The 20,086-nt window shown below is 39.2% G+C and overlaps 1 protein-coding gene and 1 long non-coding RNA gene across 3 annotated transcripts; one reads left to right on the forward strand and one right to left on the reverse strand.

The window, feature by feature from the left end:
* Positions 1–201: 201 nt before the first annotated feature.
* On the reverse strand, positions 202–9,827 carry LOC121944462. 2 transcript variants are annotated; one of them, XR_006105908.1, is made up of 4 exons: positions 9,740–9,827; positions 3,642–3,719; positions 3,431–3,543; positions 202–298 (listed from the first exon to the last, which is right to left on the reverse strand). It is a non-coding gene; the product is annotated as an uncharacterized LOC121944462 (long non-coding RNA). The 2 variants fall into 2 exon arrangements; XR_006105907.1 differs by lacking the exon at positions 9,740–9,827 and adding an exon at positions 8,331–8,448.
* On the forward strand, positions 7,381–18,519 carry bco2l (beta-carotene 15, 15-dioxygenase 2, like). Its single transcript, XM_042488251.1, has 12 exons — positions 7,381–7,420; positions 9,798–9,975; positions 11,255–11,466; positions 11,940–12,055; positions 12,194–12,296; positions 12,398–12,538; positions 14,803–14,963; positions 15,377–15,547; positions 16,698–16,835; positions 17,609–17,791; positions 17,961–18,071; positions 18,255–18,519. The coding sequence occupies exons 1-12, from the start codon at positions 7,387–7,389 to the stop codon at positions 18,369–18,371; spliced, it is 1,665 nt and encodes a 554-aa protein (XP_042344185.1). The 5' UTR covers positions 7,381–7,386; the 3' UTR covers positions 18,372–18,519.
* Positions 18,520–20,086: the final 1,567 nt, after the last annotated feature.

The following is a 20,086-nucleotide window of genomic DNA, read 5'->3' on the forward strand; positions in this document are numbered from 1 at the left end:
ACACACAGGTGTGTTTCTTGGAACATTTCTCATGACCTTCATGTAAGGTAACAGTTTGTGCTCTGTTACTATGCATAGGATATGTGTATCATGCCTGCTCACATGTAAAGATGCATAGTATGTATACTGTAGGTCTGTAAATGCTGGACACTCATACCAGACAAGCTCTGCATCATATTCTGTTTTTGAACTCACCTTTACACCTTTGCATGGAAAAGTCTCTTGAAACCTGGAATTAAATGCTTGCATAACTGCATGGGAAGCCAACATCTGGATTACTGGAATTGGCCTGTTTTCTCTGAAATGTGAAACAAAACTCAAACTAAGAGGCATAACTATGATAAATAACCAGAACAATGAGAAACAGATGGTGTCGCTGGTGCAGAAAATATCGACAGATACACCACAATCCTTTGACATCCTACACAGTTCTGCAGTAAATTCTGCAGCGCCAGGAGTATGAGATATACTGTATGTCCATGATTGTCACCAAACACGTCACTCAACAAACATTCCTGGTATTATTTCTTAGGGTCAATTTTCTGCTGAAAAGTAAAAAATGCAGTTTAAAACACTGACCCAGTGTATCATGAGGTTGTTATAATGACTTGAATAAGTTATGAGGCTTGGAGGACACAGACACAGCTTCCTGAGGTGTGAAAGTGTCACAGTGTGCCAGCCCGAAGTGACTCAGCATGCAGACATTGTAAATCTGTCAAAAGGCTTCTTGAGTGATGTTACACAAAAAAGGTTATAGAGCAGTAAACTACTAAACTTGTGGAGTTGGTAGAAAAGGTGTTGAGTGTGTTGAACACAAAATGCTCGTCTGTAATTATCTGCAAGTTGTTTCTGATGAGAGAACCTGACATCAGCTTGGACCGGAGGCCAAACATCATTACAGGAGCTCTATCTCTGGTCTGTGACCCCTCTCAGCTCACTCTGAGCTGAAATACAAAGCATTTCACAAATAAAAAAACATTTTCATCAGACTGCTTCAGACAGCAGACTATACTTTTGTTCATGAATCATTTAGTTTCCCATTCCACCACTAGATGGGACAATTTATCTGTTCAGACACTAACCTGAGTTGTACTCTTTTACAAAAGACAAAAATTAAATGCAGCATTTTGTGTCCAAGCTTTTTAAAGTGAGTCATTTAGAAAACCGGTTCTCAATTTAACTGGATTGTAGCATCTGCAAAGGAGGTCAGAGAACACTTTGCCGTTGCAAAGGATAGTAAGAGACACTCATACATGGCGGAGAATACCTTACAACTTATGATAGCTGAATCCACAAAACAGTGTTTTTCATGTTTTGCTTCAAAGTTTGGTTAGAGCTACCCATCTATAGCTTACAGACTGTAGAAAACACTTGATAGGATGAAAAAATAACCACTTGAAAGGGAACAACGGCAGCAAAACAAGCTTAGATATCCTTGACTTGTTTGTGTGTCTAAATGTGTGTGTGTGTGTGTGTGTGTGTGTGTGTGTGAAAGCATCCCCGTCATGTGAGTTCGAGCACCTCTACGGCTGCGATATGCAGTTAATTGAAAGCTAATTAAAATGACTCTTCAATAATTCTGTAAAACATTGTTAAACATATTACGGGCCAGTGTCCAGAATAGATGCCTCCCTCTCCCATTTTCTGATTAAACTTCTTGTATTCATTAATTTGACAGTGGCCAGATGACACAAGATAATGAACTGAGGTGCATGCTGTTTTGATAGAGCTAAACAGAAAAAAATGATTTGAATAGTTAATTGCTAAAATGATCTCAGTTGCTCCATTTTCTTTTTTTTACAGCAAAACATATTAGCCTGACCTGAGATATCAACGACCCTTCAAATCCAGTTTGAAACCTCTGATCTCCAATATCTACTCCTAACCACTGAAATATGTTTATGTGCAGTCGGATTCAGTCTGTCATGTCGTGAGATGAGGCTTAGTAGTTTCATGGCTGAGCAAAGCAGAACACCTCATCAACCGAAAGCCCCCCGGGGGTTTGAAACAGGTACACTTGAGCCTGTTTTCCCTATCAGAATGGCAGCTGAACTCTGAATGACACCTGTAAGGTTTATGGTTGCTTATATCACTTTGGGGCAGTAAACATTGTACCTGGCCATTGCCATTCCCCACAAAGGAGCAGGAGACAGATTTTGCTATAATACATAAATATTATTGTGACAGGTCGGCACTGCTGGCTTGAGCCTGCTGTGTGGTTTTTAACTGATTTCCCATGCATACCTCTTTGTAAACCACCACTGGTATGCATAGTATGCCTACGCACAGTGTGCTGGATCTTTTGGTTTGTGGCAATAGTCTAATACTGAGCCCATTCTGAGCCCACTTACGTCCATATTGTTAAGCTTTTTGCCTTTAAAAACATACAGCTGTATTTTCCAGTGGCTGCCTTATTTGCCACAGGCAGTGTGTTTTGAGCCGCAGGGCTGAAGTAAATCCAAACATCGGCTGTCTGCTGCTGATTTGCTTTTATCATTATCCTTCCCACTGATGTTAACAGACGGCCTTCCCTGCCTTCGCTTTTCGATTGTTGGCACATATGTTTATTTCATTTTGATGTCTTTGTTTACTGTGGTTTTAATTCACTGCTTCCCAACATTTTTGGCTTATCATCCCATAGAAACTCCCATGTTTGGAAGTACTGATTTAATTAAATCCCGTAAGCATGTCATGACCCAACTGGTCTTCCTACAGGTCTTGTACGTACTTGCCAGGTTTCCTTTACTCTCATGCTGAGTGGGAGAGTAGTAGGGGAGTAGTGGGATTGGGTGCAGCCTCTCTCACCTCAAACAGTGCTCCAGTGTGTAAAGAACTGTGTGCTTTGTAGCCTATTATTTATTTGATTTGGCATGTATGCCTCTTATGCTAACAGTCACTTCATGTTTCTATTTTTACTGGATAATATTCTTCCCTCTGCCTTTTTCTATGAAAAATATATAAACTATCAGTCTAACTATACAACAAGGAATCTGTGCCTTTATGCATGTGTGTCCTTCACATATCTTGAGAACCGCTCATTCGATCTACTTCACATTAAGCGGGCATATCGCTGGGGACCCAAGGACATGCAGTATCACATTTGGACTTTGAACCTGCAACAAGCCCAATATAAATAAACTTGAACAACTTGAACTAAAAGCAAGCAAAAGGCCCTCTGTGCAGCCATCAGGAATGGAGTTTCAAGACTTAACAGAGAGTCAAGCATATTGACCATGTTTGTTCCACCAGAGTTTCTAACCATGGGTGGCCACAATCTCACCATATAACTTAAAATACTGATAATGTTATCACTGGCAAAATATCTCTACTAAGTAAATCCATGCTCTACATTATAACTGCAGTGGTTATGTCAAAACATGTGACTAATATCCCTATTTAACAATTAAAACATCTGCTGAGTGTATTTTACCTGTGTTTCTGACTGGTAGTAGCTGCAGCTTGGGACCATTTTTAGGGCCAGATTTAGTGATTCAGGGGCTCCAGGTGAACAGTGTCTTGTATTACTCTCCATCCTTTTACTTACTGGAAAAAACAAATGCAAAGGCCTCAGCAGATGTGTTTAAGATTAAATTAAGATTGACCAATTATAGCCAAAAATGAAGCCAAAACATATTGCTCACCCCCTGGAGGCTGGCTGCAGTATGGGTCATAAACCTTGGCTCCTTCATGTTAGTGGATGGTACATGGTCCAAAAAATTCTGAAAAAAACAAAAAAAAAAAAAGTTCAAGGTGAATGTCAAATAAATTTTTCCCAGAGATTGTTTCTGTAATTTTAGGTAGTTCTTTTCATGCTGATGTGTGTTCAAGTGTTCATTTTACTGATACATTTGGTTTTAATTAGTTATTTGATCCTTTAATGTAATGCTTGATGTTTGACTTCATGATTGACAGCTGTGTATGCCAATCTGGTCCCTGTGATCAATGGTGCAGCTCGCTTTTGGTCAGATGTTGGCAACTCAATTTTGTGGAGATCGCTTTCATACAGATTCTGGTTCCAAATTTCGACACAAGCGCAAGATGGAAGTGACTGTATCAAGGATATTTTGGCTTAATTTTTGTACAGTGGGAGGAAGTGGACCTGCGTTGTCCACCTTCATAAATAGTCATTATGCCTTGCTATGAAGGCTGAAATCAGGTGGTAGCAGCAGGTGGAGGTGACAAAAAACCTTTGGTCAAGCTAGACGATTTACGGTTTTGCACCTTCAGTCTTTACAGGAAGTCACAGAAACACACATCCTGTGAGATCCAAGTCTCCTGAAAGTGTGCGAGGTTCAAAGTCAATTTTCGCAGTGGCCAAAAAGTCAGTCAGTCAGTCATTTTCTGTAACCGTTTGTCCTCGTAAGGGTTGTGGGGGGGCTGGAGCCAATCCCAGCTGTCATCGGGCGGAAGGCGGGGTACACCCTGGACAGGTTGCCAGACTATCGCAGGGCCGGCCAAAAAGTGAAATTACATTTGTTATGTGATTCCATGGGGCCCAAAAAGACTTTTTCCCATTGACATACATGGTGAAAGAAACGTCTATAAATTGGTGGATACTTTTATTTTCAGCATTACCACTAATGCAAAATGACTCATTTCACTCTCAGAATTTAAACCATTCAGTCCAATAACATTTAGAAAGTCTTGAAGAGCTGTCATCCACCAAATTTAACAAAAAATACTTAACAGATATTAGAGACATATATGTTGTTTTTGTCTATTTTATATAGGCCTACTGTCTTGTCCACAGTTGCTATTTTTATTTTTTGTATCCAACAAAGTGTTGTTTGTTATTTAGTAATTTGGTTTTGGAACCACCAATTCTACAGATGTGGAAGGCCTGCCTGACAGGTTGCTTGGGGTGTGGGAAGGCATGCAGTGACACAGAACCTGAAAACAGTGTTTTTCAGAATTGGGCACACTGACAGAATTCTGCATAGCCAATTAACACTGAGTTGTCTTTGGGAAAATATCCTCATTACCTTTTTATACATGTATTTATATTTTACTGGCAGTCAAGTCTTTTACAATTGTTTTTTGACCACTTAACCTGGAAGAATGCACAGGACTAAAGATATAGTTGCATCTGGCTCAAATACACAACAACAGCTGGCCTAGGATTTTTGCTGCTGCATTTGTGGTATTAACAGTAATGATGGACATTTTACATAATTTGTTTCAGCAAAAAAATGTGTATGAATCTTGACTGCAGTGCAATACACCAACCTTAAACTGCATGAATATAGACGATGTATAGTGAGATTAATTCAAATCAGCACAGACTAAGTTGACGAAGTGCTATATATAATCTAAAGGTCATTTTAACAGATATTATTGTTTACAGCTGACAGTAACTGCAATAAATAGTTACTATTGCTATAACAACAGCAACATCAACGACAATAAAAAATTAAAGCTGCAAGCAGCAATGAACGGGCCCTCGCACCTCTGCGCATGTCGGGGCTACATGCTGGACGCCAACTGATGCGACCGCATCTTTCTGAGTAAGGGCAACACTGCACGCAGCAGTAAATTAGTGCTTTCTCCGTTGTGGTGGAGCTGGTGAAGCTCCAGGTGAATCTATGGCAGGTGGGAAAAAGGGAAGCAGCCAGCCTGTGTGATTGTGCCTTGGCTGCATGTGCTCTATTCTGCTGCTCTGTAGTGTATGTGATTTACAGTGCTGAGAGTAGTGTCAACAATGGAGTAAGAGCGCACTCTGCTGGAACAACTACAGAATGCAACCATTTCAAAACCACCCAGCATCATTTTCTGCATTATATGGTCTGTGAACATAGTTTTCCTATCAGCGCATTTGAAAAAAAATATTTGATGAGGCTAATTTTGCTCTATTATGTCTGTAAAAGGCTCAAATCAGGTGATAATATAGGTATATTGAAAAATGAGTCAGGCTCTTGCAGAAATGGCAAAAATTTGGTAAAGATTTAAAGAAAATTAAAATTAGTGGACTTTCTGTTGGGTTTAGGGCATGGCTCTAAGAGGCTTTATGGTAGGTCTTGGGCTTTTACATAGCTTTCTTAAGTTTTGTAGCTCTAGGTTAAACGGGTCGGGGGGGCTGCTTTGTTGAAATTTTCTAGGGGACGCTGAAGAGTCATTTTTGCACATCAATGCAAAAAAATCTTATCAGATATCACAGTTTAGGACTTTTGATGTCTGTGCCATGTTCATTCAATGAAAACAGACAATATTAATTTTCCATCATTACCAGCATCTTAATGATTTTTTGACACAATTTTGAGATCAATCAAGTTAACCTGCTAGGAGCTGGACCTCCTAGTGTAAAGTGTAAAGCATAAAATAGTCATATAGATGTGTTCAGGGCGGGACTCATATAGTATGTGAAGTTTGATGAAGATTGGATCATGTACAACTGAGTTATAGTCTACTTTCTGTTTGTGGCAAAACATCTAACTTTTCTGCCTCATAACTTCCACACTGTTTAACGAAAACTCAAATCCCCGCTGGAAGACAGGATTTACAAATTTTGAGTTGGATCTAAAAAATAGCAAAAAATTGCAGCAAATTATTTTTTCAATTTAAAATGGGGGACTTCCTGTTGGGTTTAGCGTATGGCTGCCACTGACTTTTTTGTTTGTCTTGTGATGCTCCATACACCACCAAATTTCTGTCTGTGTCTACATGAAACGGGCCGGAGGGGCTCCTTCGTTGAAGTCCGTTAGGTGGCACTGTTGAGCCATTTTTTGAGCCCATACAAGTAACCCCAAAAATATCAATTTTTTTGCCAGTGCTGATGTCTGTGCAAAATTTGGTGACATTTTAGGTATGTTAAGGCCCTTAAAAATGGGTCTAACTTGCTCAAAAAAAAAAGTAGAGGAAGAATTCCTTCCGTTTCAATAGGGCCGTCACACCGTTGGCGCTCAGGCCCTAATAGGAATAAAAAATGGACCAATTACAATAGGGTCCTCGCACTGTTCGGTGCTCTGGACCCAATAATAATAGCAATAATAATAACCTGATGTGAGTTAGACCACTGAGTATGGCATAATGATGGAATCAGTTAATCATTTCCAGAAAATAAGTGTATTTTTATATTCTTAAGAAATCTACACTGTTGTATGATACAGTCCATTACTGTCTATTGCTTTATGATGCAGGTCACTGTTTGCTCAGGCACATAATATATTACGTATTGTGTCACGTTATACAAACATTGGCTTGCATCACTGAAAAGTGGACACTGTCATTCCTTTATTGTTTTGCAGTCCTTTTATTACTGGTTTAACGACATCATTTTCACGCCTGAGATCAATTCCTTAACTTGGAAAGGAACCAAAGGTTCAAAGGTTTTCCTCAGGGCTCGTATAAAGCCTCTGCGTAGGTCTGATCAAATCTGCAGAACGACCAGCCATGTCCAAGATCACAGAGCCCCAGACACACAGCAGTGAGTAAACACCACTTTCAGAAGTGCAGCCAGATTCTAGCAGATTGATTTAATTCATAAATCATTAAAAAAAATATGAATGCAAGAGTATATTTGAGATGGATGAGTTGTAAATGACAGTGAGGATAGTAATAGTCCTGAAAGAGGGAAACCTTCTGCTTGTCTTGCTATTTTATATTATTACATAACAACAAAATACATAATTCCTTCTAATATTTATGTATCTGGCTGGCTTCACACTAGTTTTGTTTCTCCAGAAATACATATCTGATCAGCCTCTACAAGAGCTGAGCACAAGTCTTTTTAATCATTGATTTTGAGGAAAGGGAATGATTAACTGCATCAACATTGTACTTAGAACTGAAGAAAAATCAAAGTGCAGACATTTGTAGCATTTCCATATTTTGGTGTACCTCCTTTTACGGCAGGGACAATATAGCATCTAATGTAAAAACAACTTTATAGAATTAGACACAGCAACAAACATGCACATAAAGAAGTGGAAAAAGTGGTTTAGTCATGATGTTATTTTCTTGCATTTCAAAATCAGAGCTGCAGTTATAATATGACATGTTGGCATTTTCTATTGTTCCTGCTCCAAGGTCTCCTGTTCAATCAGAGCCGGTGAAAGAATATGCACAATGTCTAATTAAAAGCTTTTAGTCATTCTCAGCTGCTAACTATAAGAGGAGAAACGGCTGACAGTTCCCTGCACAGTGAAAATGAAAAGAGAGAAATAAAAAAGATGTGCATGAATATGACAGCTAATTCCAACAAGGTCATTTACTTTTTCCCTGACATACTGTTGGTGCCGTGAGGAAAACAATTCGTTAGAGTAATAGCTGTTACAAATAAACTACTGTTGCAATTGTGATTATTCAAAAATGGGAGACAGAAAAAAAAGCAATACCTGAATCTATTATCCACAACAGTTCTAGGCTCGTCAGTGTCGCTGTTTTGTCTTCAGCAGACACGATTTTCAATACAGCAGTGGGGAAAGTACATGAAATACCGCCCTAAAAAATGACAGCACACATTCAGGCATCATTTGCAGTGCTGCAGTAATCACAATCAAAACTCACAAAGTCCACATTGTGAGAGATTGTGAAAGCCTACAGCAGTTATCTCTCTATTGCACATTCTCATTTTTATTGTCTGCTGTAGTAGTGTGATGGGAATGAACAAAATTCTGGCTTTGCTGATTGGTCGAAATAACCATTCACATCGTCAAAAACCCCCTGATATTGTAACCTGAGCTCAGCATGGGGCACTGTATTGAACCACAATGATTTGCTTTTTTTAATCACGTTACTCTCATATATATTTTACAATCTCCATTATGTGAGGAGATATGGTGTAATGAACAGGAATTGGTTATTGGATAACAGATAAGACAGTAGACAGTGCAGGTGTCATTCACAGTGCATGACCCAGGAGAGAACATTCAAGCAGGAGCTGTTCCAGCACATAATGTCTCCTGTCACAGAGGAGATTATGTTTTTCTCACTATCTCACTCACCATTTCCTAATTATTTGTTTGACTATTTGATTTGAGTGTTGATAGCCTAAAAAACAGCTGCAAAAGTGTTAAGGTGTGAAAGTGAGATACTGTTTGCCACATTAGAGTTAGATAAATTCAATTAAATTAAGAAAAAAATACTGACAATGTCGGCCTGCAAGGGTGTGAAACAGTTTCTCTGTAGGATATACTGTATATACTTACATAATTTCCTCATTTTCACTCGTTAAAAGTCCAAAAGCTATAGTTCACAGCACAACACCTATTTTTCAAACACATGTAAGTGATATGACCCGTGTGTGTGTGTGAGAGAGAGAGAACGCAAGAGAGCAAGACATATATAGCTAACATAGAGAAATTACAACAACTTTCTTCACAAAAATATATGTAAACTCCATATAAACATACATACATACATATATATACATATATACATACATACATATATATACATATATATACATATATACACATATATACATATACGTGTGGTGTGTGTGTGTGTGTGTGTGTGTGTGTGTGTGTCTATATATACATGGATAGGTAGAGAGATATAGATATAGATGCATAGAGAAAGATAGATGGTATATATGCAATAAATGAATGTATGTAATACGTGTAAACGGTTTTTTTTTTGGTGAGCTGCTTTGGCGATAACATAATTTTGTTTATGCTAATAGAGCTATTTGAATTTGACAGCAAGGTGTGAGGTTGAGGGACAAAGAGTTCAGCTGCTGCTCAAGCACAGCATGCTATGATTGTATCTAAATATTTCCTCTCTGCTCTCTCTTACACTGTACCTTAATCAAAAATTCACCATTCGACAACCATCTTCTGCTCTGCTCTCCTCTTTCTCAGCCTCCAGCAGGCAGCGATGTCCACAGGCCAAGGGGCTGGAGAGCGTTGCGCCTCTGGTGTGTTCTGTAGAGGAAACCCCTGATCCGATCCCCACCTCCATCACGGGAAGAATTCCAACCTGGATCAATGGGAGCTTCCTGAGGAATGGTCCTGGGAAATTTGAATTTGGGAAAGACAGGTATTTAAGAAATACTGTGGAAAAGAAACAACTTATAGAATAGCCTACACAAATTACAGAGCTGCATTAGCTTGACAGTTTACCAAAGAAAAGGAAATACAGCATAGTCACATGAGATTATAGCAATCTTCTATTACTGCCACACTGACTGACAGATTGGTCTTTTAAAATTAAAATAATTGTAGTTACATGCAGGGGAAAAATACCTTTGAAGAATTTAAAGTACACTAACACAACAGGGAAAGAGCAACAAAGGAAACAATATGAGTCAGACGTCTAAATGCTAACAGTGTGCAGTAGTTTTGAGACGGCCAGTGATTTGTGCCTGTATCTGTATATCTATAGCAGGATTGTGGAAATACACTTTGGGGATATTCAGTGATTTCTATGAAGAGTCCACGTAGATAGAACCATAGAACCATTGTTCAAAGTGGAAACAGACAACTTTTTTTCACACTAGCGTTTCTAAGTGGTATTATTGTTGGTGCTGCTGTCGCAAAGCAGGCTGCTCTCATTCAGTGTCAGTGCTTATATCCACAAAAAAATGGACCATAATTTTGTATATAACCCATGTAATTGTGAGCCAGAAGGCTGTCATCACATGACCTATGCACAATATGCTGTATTCCCTATGCTGGGGGCAAAGGAGAAGTGATGAAGTGTAAAAAAGAACAAAGTCTGCGTAGAGAGGTGGTTGAGGTGTTAAAACAAACACAAGACTTTGACCAGGGAAACCTGTGTTTGTGTTCCATGTAAAGCCAAAAGTCACGTTGTAGGGTCACATTACATCACAATCTTTTCTTAAACGTAACTGGTAAGTGTGCTAATTTGTAAGATATTATACAAACCTATGTGTTAACTTTTAATGAGACTGTTGAATGAGGAATGTTGCGCAAAGACAACTGGATCACTTTCTGATTTTCTCAGAGACTAGAAACAACATAACACACTGCATTTTGTTTTCCACAGTTACTTCTGTTTTTCCCACGTTTCCATATCCTCTCACTGTTTTGGTTGCACAATGCATGATGCACTTCCTTTGCACCAAAAATCAAGCCCTTATTTTCCAAGTTGATCGTATCTGTCAGCAGACTGGATTGCAAGGTAAAAACAAGACTTATAGGGACCCAATCTACACACAGCTCGTGTCATTAGTTTAAGCCCATTACATTTAAAACATCAACATTTACTTCATAATAATGTGTTAAAGCAAAAAATTACAATAATATTGTCTCACACAAATACCCTGGGGACAAATTATTTTTCTTTGTTCTCTCAGTTACACCCACTGGTTTGATGGCATGGCCATGATGCACCGCTTCCACATCTGTGATGGAGATGTCACCTACAGCAGCCGATTCCTGCGAAGTGACTCCTACGTCAGAAACTCGGAGAGGAACCGCATCGTGGTGTCAGAGTTCGGGACATTAGCCATGCCTGATCCCTGCAAGAACCTCTTTGCTCGCTTCTTTTCACGCTTTCAGATTCCCAGTATGTGTGTCTTCTTTACATATTGCATATTCCCATGGGTAATCCTCTTCAGCACAGCGCAATCTAGCACCAGCAGTGCCAAATGCATTATTAAACTATTCAATTCATTTCTGTATGAAGGTAACAAGGAAGCTGTGCCAGATAACTGCAGGCAAAGTAGAAGTCAAACAAATAGTCAGAGAAAAGTATATTTTCTTATTCTTTATTTTTCCTTAATGCTCAGCCTTGACTGGATGTGCTGTATTGTTTATGGGCTTTTCAGCCTAATGAAAGATAGTGTTACATTATATTGTGTTTTTATGGTGGCAAAGTGAACACAAGTCTGTGTGTGAGTGTGTGTGTGTCTGTGTGTGTGTATGTGTGTCATAAAGCTTCTGAAAAACTATGCTGGAAGAAATGTATTATCTGCCAATGTGATGAGTTTGCTGAAGTGTCATAATTCATATGTTCCTAACATCTGCATGTGTGAACAGAGGCCACAGATAATGCCAGTGTGAACTTTGTCAAGTACAAGGGGGACTATTATGTCAGCACAGAAACCAACTACATGAGACGAGTAGATCCACAGAGCCTGGAGACGAAGGAAAAGGTGAGGCAGTGCAACAAATACGAAAGCCTCTTTTGAATGCCAATGCTGATAAACAGTCAGAGGGTAAAGATGAGAAAGATCGACAAATGTCGATAACGATGATGAGGACAACAAAAATGATGGTCCTGTCCATTTAAGGTGGACTGGAGTCAATACATCGCTGTCAACTCAGCTACAGCTCACCCACACTATGACCAGGAAGGAGCCACCTACAACATGGGCAACTCCTACGGAAAAAACGGTAGCCTTCCGTCATCCCACTATATGTCTGAATTTTTGTAAATATCCTTTTGTTATCCATCCAAACAAAGACTTTACATATTTGTTTTTCGGCCCTTTCAGGTTTCTTCTACAACATCATCCGTGTGCCTCCTCCAGAGGAGAAAGTAGCAACGGGGGACTCTGCGGACCTCAGCGGAGCCAAAGTGATCTGCTCCATCCGTGCATCTGAACCCAGGAAACCCTCCTATTATCACAGCTTTGGTGAGATACAGCTACAGTATAACAAACACCTCCTTTAAGTTGTCTGCACGCTGGATGTATACTGAAGTGGAATTAATGAGTTCTATGAGAGATTTTGTTTTTCGCCTGCACTGACAGGGTGAGTCTACTTCACTGAAAGAGAGCATTGCAGTTCTTCGTGCTCTTATTAATTACTCATTTGAATTCTAGTCTCGCCCTGCTTCTTTTTGACAATCACAGCTCCTTTGTCTTTCTGCTCAGCTTTCACTATCTCTCTCCATCTATAAGTCTGCCTTTGACTCAACTACACACTTTCTCTCACTCTCTGCGTCTCTCATAAAAATATTAAATATGTTGTAAAGACACATGATCAACTTTTTACTGTTAGTTTCTTCTGTGACTTAAAGGGAGAATTGTGGCCATTTTTAAAATTCATAAATGTTATTCCTGTGGTCTAAGACAGTTCAAAATATTAAACAAACTCTTAAGCTACTCCACAAACAAAGGAAAAGATGTCCTAGATGACACAGAGAGCACCCAGGGAATGGGTACATTTTCTGTTTCACAACTAAGAACACTACAGTAGAACTAAGCTCATTTGGGTATAATAAAAATATATATTTTGGTCCACAAAATCAGTCTCCCATCCGTTTTTTATGGAGCAGCTCCAGATTTTATACGCCATGACATCACAAGTTTACTTTTAAGCTTACTTTTCTGGTTTTTCAGCTGTAGTGCTATTTATGAATCTTGATTGTTTTGGTGTGAATTGTGGAAAGTTGGTGATGGATTGCATGTAGAGATGTTTGCCTTCCCTTGAAAGAATTACACACACACACACACACACACACACACACACACACACACACACACAAAAACATTTGAAAAACTCAAAAATAATGTCTCTTTCCAGAAATCATGACCCAGTTCCTCTGCACAGTTATACAGTTGGCAGGTGTAGTTTGGTATAAAAAAAAAAAGTTCCTACATGAAAATGCTCACAACAACATCTGTGGATTATCTTCAGTTATCAGGTCATAATTTCTGGAAAAAGACATCACTGTTGAGTTTTTCAGATTTATTTATTTATTTTGTCTCTTTGAGCAACACAAGCTTAGTGCCATCTAGTTCCATTGTATTAGAGAGAAGGCAAACATCTCTTCCGCTAATATCTCCAACACTCAGCAATTTACGCCAAAATAATCCAGATAGATTAACAGCAGTACAGGTTAGAGCAAAGATATGCATGTAAATTTGCAGTGAACTGTCTCATTAAGGTAGCTCTTAAAGAATCCCAGAAGTAAAAAGTATTCTGCAGAGAGAACTCTTTAATGAAAAACTAATGTTTATTAGTGGAAATAAGGAGAAAATTCAGGTTACACTGACCTCATCATGCACCTGTATGAATATGACTGGATGTTACTAGTCAGTTGATAGCCAAGCAGTTGATGAAGACACAAGTGATAGCATTAAGCTGATGACAATCAGCTAATGCTCTGCACAATCTAACACAATGTTGCTGTATTTGGTTGTTGTACTGCACTAGTTCCCTGATTGTATCTCAGTCTGTATTTCCGGCAGACCACCCTTGCTCTGCCAGACTGTCTGGCTCCAAGGAACCTCACAAGTGATGGAACATTGTACGGTTATACAAGGCACCGCGTAATTACTTCTGTCAGTAGGGTTACAGTAGATTGGGTGGTTATGTTTAGCCCCTGTTCCATATGTTCATCTGCTTGCACAATACTTTTGTCTCAAAGGTTGGGGCTGAGGCAATTTACTTTGCAAACTGACAGGCCAAAAGCAGAGTAGCAGTGGATAAGGCCACTTCAGAAAAAGAGTCCATTGGCCTCTTTTGTGCAAGCCCTTTATCCCTGGTCCAGTTTAACAACATGGGGGCACTTTGAAACAAATTTTCAGGTTATTTACAGACATAAAGACCCTACCATTATTTTACAAATTTGGGTCACAACTGAAATTACATTGGCAGATCACGTGGCCTTGCAATAATGAGCTATGACCCACTGAGCTATGATGTTTGTTGATAAAAATGTTTAAAAGGCATATCAGTGGGGCAACAAAAAATGATGAACTATGTAATCAGCATTGCACTGGTGACCTACACTTTGTTTGTAACCAAATTTTAAAGTATTAGTCCACCAGGACACAGTAAGTCTATAGTATACAACCTTGAAAATGTTATTTATGATATCTGAAGAAAATATGATAAATAAGAGTTTTTTCTAAATGTTACATTTCCTTCTGTGTGTACTGTCCCTCTCCAGTCATGTCAGAGAACTACATTGTGTTCATCGAGCAGCCGATCAAGCTGGACCTGCTGAAGTTCATGCTGTACAGAATCCAAGGAAAGAGCTTTCATAAAGTCATGACCTGGGAGCCGAAGTATAAAACCATCTTCCACTTGGTCAACAGGCACACTGGCAAGGTGGGTTAGTTTACGGCACAGCAGCAGATTGACTTCAAACACACAAAAAAGTGTAAGGTAGGAAACACAAACCCATATGCTGAATAGTCAGAACAAAAAAAGAAAAGCCGCAAGCTAATCTCTTCACGCATGGCGGAGCTTTTTCCTTATTTATTTTGATGAAGTCACACTCTGATGGTGTAGCATTTTCTCATACATTGTTACTCTCAATTTTCTCATCTCATTACACCGCATACCCATTAAGCATACAATATCCAACTTTCATAATGTGAAGGTACAACACAATAACAGCAGTGCCAGCGAGGATGCTTTTCCTCAAATGTTAAAACCAACACAGAAGCTCCTTTTTGTTTTGCCTTTATAATCCTTTTTTATTTTGTCTTCCTAATTGCTTGATATGACCGATCCAACAGGAGAGTAAGGTGAAATACACAGCAGCACCCATGTTCACTCTGCATCAAATTAATGCTTTTGAAGATAGCGGGTTTCTGATCATGGACATGTGCTGTGGGGACGATGGTGAGGTCATTGGAGACTTCACACTGGAGAATCTCCGCAGAGACTCCGGAGGAGAAATGGACAAGGTACATACAGATTCACTCTGAATCATATGCAAAGACACACACACAGGGGCGTAGCATCAAATTCTGAACGCGACGCATAAGCAGTTTCTGTGGGCCCCCCGCCCTTCATCTCTTGATCCATTTCTCTCTCACGCACCTCATGAAATAATTTTTTTCACAGTCAGTTTGCTGTTTTTCCCCTTTACTTTCTTCCTTTTTATTGTGGAGCCCTGATTTCTCTTTCTTCGGGAAAGACTTGTTCCTTGGTGCTCAAGCAGCAAAAGCAGTCCTTCACTGGGCTTTAGCTACATTTAGAGACAAATCCAGTGAAAGGGTGGTTTAAACCATTTTGTGCCTCTCAGGGAGGGGCCTCAGAGAGTTCCTACTATTTCTTTTACACAAAGTTCAGTCTTTTAACTGGTTAATTCAACCAATTTTAATTTACTGACGACACTAATTACTAATTAGAAACTAAAAACAAATAAAGTGCAAAAGAAATGCAAACAATCAATGCATACACAATAAAAAATACCTACCAACTTATGTTTTATTATTTTGTCATCCATGAACAGCTCAGTTTGACGTTGTGGCCTTTACTAACAGATTTCATCTTAGGTTTTTCTGTTTCCACAATTGTTCAGCTAATATATCAATTTGCATTCTTAATATTGACATCAATTCATCCACTCATCAAGTTTTTACTCACTTTAATCAATATCTATAAAAACATTATGTAAAAATATTAATTTATAAACAAAAAAATATAAAACATGAATCAGCAAGGATTTAGAGCCACGTTTTTTGGTTTTTTTTTTACTAATGTCATCTCTCTCTCCTTTTTCTTTTTTTTCTTGTTTACATGATAATTCAATTGTCTCTGAGGTTTCCTTATTTTTCCTTTTACTTCCTCCGCTCTCATAAATTAGAGTTTCTGATGCAATAAGCTTTTGAAATCTCTGCAATTTTCAAAAGTGGTGAAGTGTGTTACTTTAATCAAAACATACTCACCTAAAAATAATATAAAAATTCCTCCAAACAATATTACTGCCAACATGATTTTGTGTCAGTATGCTGTCTGTTTGGCTCTGATTGCCCCTGAGGTTGCATTGCACCTTTCAGTCAAAGCGGCCCCACTCACAGCTTTTCATGTCTGTCTGATTTTGTTTGGCAGTTTTACAACTCGTTGTGCAGAAACCTCCCAAGGAGATATGTCCTACCCCTGACTGTGGACGAACAAACTCCTTTGGACCAAAACCTTGTCACTCTGCATAACTATAAAGCCACAGCAAAGAAGACAAACACAGAAGAGGTAGGATAAAACAGAGTGCAGCATGGCCATTGTGCATACAGCATAATATGTTTAACTGTACATCGCACTGGATCTGCATTTCCTTGAATCAAGTAAAAACTGAGGCCTATAATCATGATGATACAGCCAATTCACTCCCACACGCTCTGCGCAATTATCCGGCATGATGAAACACTGAAGGTACTTTCTGCAAGATTGTAATTTCATGACTTATGGCAGATAAAACTGATGTCAAAATGAGAGTCCATCATGCGGCTGAACAATTGCCATTTAACAGCTTGTGTGTGCCCCCACAATGCAAACACACACACACAGTCCCACGTTTTCTTATGACAGAATAAAGCTGAAACGTTAAAAGAAAATGTGATGTTTAGTTGTCATGACTACCTAAGTGACACTGTCCTCAGTACTTTGTAAAAGCAGTGTTCATGTAACAGTAGAAAAACAGCTGTGAAAGTGCTGCCGGCTACCGTGGTCCCAGAGTGCAAAAAGAACAGTATAGGTTTGTAATTGCAAATGATGGTACTACATATATTTATATATCAAAGTAAAAATTACAAGAAATTGATTTATTCTTAACTGAAGTTAGAAATGAGTGCCCAGGATCTTGCAAGCATCCATTTACGTGTTTTTAGGGAATAATGCAGTATTGATTCTCGACAGTGTACAGTAAATCAGCTCTGCTGGTGTGCATTAGCTGGCCGAATTTTTTGGCTAAAATGTAAAAGTTACACTGAAAGTAAAATCCTCACTTTCTTCTGCGACTCCTCCAGGTTTACATGACCCACGAGGAACTTCACGACGATGAGCTGCTGCAATACGGCGGCCTCGAGTTCCCTCAGATCAACTACGACCGGTACAATGGCAGACCTTACCGCTACTTCTACTCCTGTGGCTTTGGACACGTCTTCAGCGACTCCCTGCTCAAAATGGATGTCCACACCAAGGAGCTTAAGGTCTCTATCAATCAAAGACTACTTAGGGAGACCCCGTTGTTAACTGTTCACATCAAAGTTATTTCCACCGCTGCTTCTCTATCACTGAGGGCAGGAGGTTGGGATTTTGGTTTTATAACATGAAACGGCTCCGAGTGAAAGGGATGTTTATGTAATCTTCCCCGTCTAGGTGTGGCGTTATCCTGGCTTGTTCCCGTCTGAGCCTGTCTTTGTTGCGTCGCCCAAAGCTACTGAGGAAGATGATGGAGTGGTCTTGTCAGTTATCATCACACCCAGAAAAGTAAGTTAACAAGTACTAAAAAAACAACACAAAACCAATCTAAAGCAGCAGCAGACATCGTTAACCTGAGTGATGACAGCATTACTTTGACTGATACTGACATTAGACTGAAACAGTGTACTTTGACGCCGTACTGTGAGAAATATTTGACCTTTTTCTGTATTAAATGTCGTCTGTTTCCAGGAGAAAAGTACTTTCCTACTTGTTCTAGATGCCAAGACTTTCACCGAGCTTGGAAGAGCAGAAGTCCCTGTCAATATCCCATACGGGACCCATGGCGTGTTTAATGAGATGGGCTAGATGTGCCACTGTTTGCAGCTCTGTGGCAAATTGCTGAAATTGAACCAGCAACTAACCACTTTATCCACAAAACAGAATATCTCTGTTGATGTCACTGCCTGCAAAGTTCCTGAACTGTAAAAGAAAGAATAAAAGAAATAAGAGCTGTGCGGGGACAAAAACTGCAGACTCATGGTATTTGTTTGTGCCTCCTTGATAGTAATAGGTGCATGTCCTCCTGTGCTGCCATTACAGTCAGAAAGATGGCAATCTGTTGGAGACTAACAAGACAGAAAGCCCAGCATGGCATCAGTGCACTGATAAAGAACGTCCTCTAAGTGTTCTTATGTGCTCATGTAAGATTTTAAAACAGCCTTAAGACGACAGCCTAAGTCCCATGTGGATACTTTACGTTGAAAAAAACAAAAGACAAAAGATGAAAGTCAATACACACATTGAAATAAAAATCCATTTCCCCTTTTTTTTCTGTGTAAACCCAAAGTGTTTTTGCATCATCACGCCACTGGAAACGCTATACCCCCATCGAGAACACAACAGCACTTAGGATACATAAAAATGCATCAGAGGAAATTCAATTTCTGTCAAACTAATGTGATAGAAATGGACAACGTCTGAAATGGCTGGAAAACAAATGGATCTAACTGGTCGATAGCCTCCAGAGAGTCTAGCAGAGGTCACATCTAAAATGTAGTGGTGTTTATACACTCAAAACAACCCAAAACAAAGTTGACATACACATAAACACTGACATGTAGGACCTTGTGTTCGAACGAGAGCAGTTTGTTCTTTCATTGTATTAAACTGTGGGCCGAATAAGAAGAGAGTGAAACACACAGATCCTACCCAGAATGCGAAGTAGCCTACAGCTGCACTTGTCACTCCACCATCTCCACAATTGACTTTACTGATGCTTATTTCATCGGCTATTTTCCTTCTCATATTGATTTGGACAGATTGATTTGAACTGACTTCAGGCTCCGCACCTGATACAGGCACTAATGGCTGTTTGTGAAAGCTGAGAGGTTTCAAATATCTTATGACCCATATATTTTTTGTGCCTTTTTTAATATTTCAAAATAGACTTTCAGTGAAGAGTTACTATGGGTTTTAAGTTTTAAAGATATTTTGCAACCTAACCGTCAATAATTTATGACTGTACAGTAAGCACAGGCCGAGGATTCATCTGTAGATTTTCTTAATACGCTCAACTGAATAAAACAGGAGGGAATAGAGCTACAGAGTATTGTTTGTAATTTAATTTAATGTAATTAATTTAACAACACTTATGTTTTTGTCATGTTCCCTGCTTAACTCAGGCTGTGTCTTCTAATAAGCGTGCTGTACAGGTCTCCCAAGATACACATTAATTAGCCCATAATTCCTAATCTAATCAGTCATGCTTAACCCCTGTGTGTGTGTGTGTGTGTGTGTGTGTGTGTGTACTGTATGCTCAGATTCATTAGTACTTTCTCTGACGAGCATGACCAGCAGAGAGAGATATAGCGACCTTTGCCCCCAGATAAATCTCAAGCTAAATTTCGTTTTCCCCAATGTGGAAGAGGAAGCAAAACCTTATCAATTCCTCCAAACACCCTTTTTAATTTAAAGCATTATTAGGTGAGACATTAAGCTCAAGGATCGATGGTTCATTCAATGTGTTGTTCTAGATAGTTAAAGCCAGGGTAGACAGTTTAATTTTGGCATCATTGCGCAGT

This window comes from Plectropomus leopardus, chromosome 6 (assembly GCF_008729295.1).
Source record: "Plectropomus leopardus isolate mb chromosome 6, YSFRI_Pleo_2.0, whole genome shotgun sequence".
Lineage (NCBI taxonomy): Eukaryota > Metazoa > Chordata > Actinopteri > Perciformes > Serranidae > Plectropomus > Plectropomus leopardus.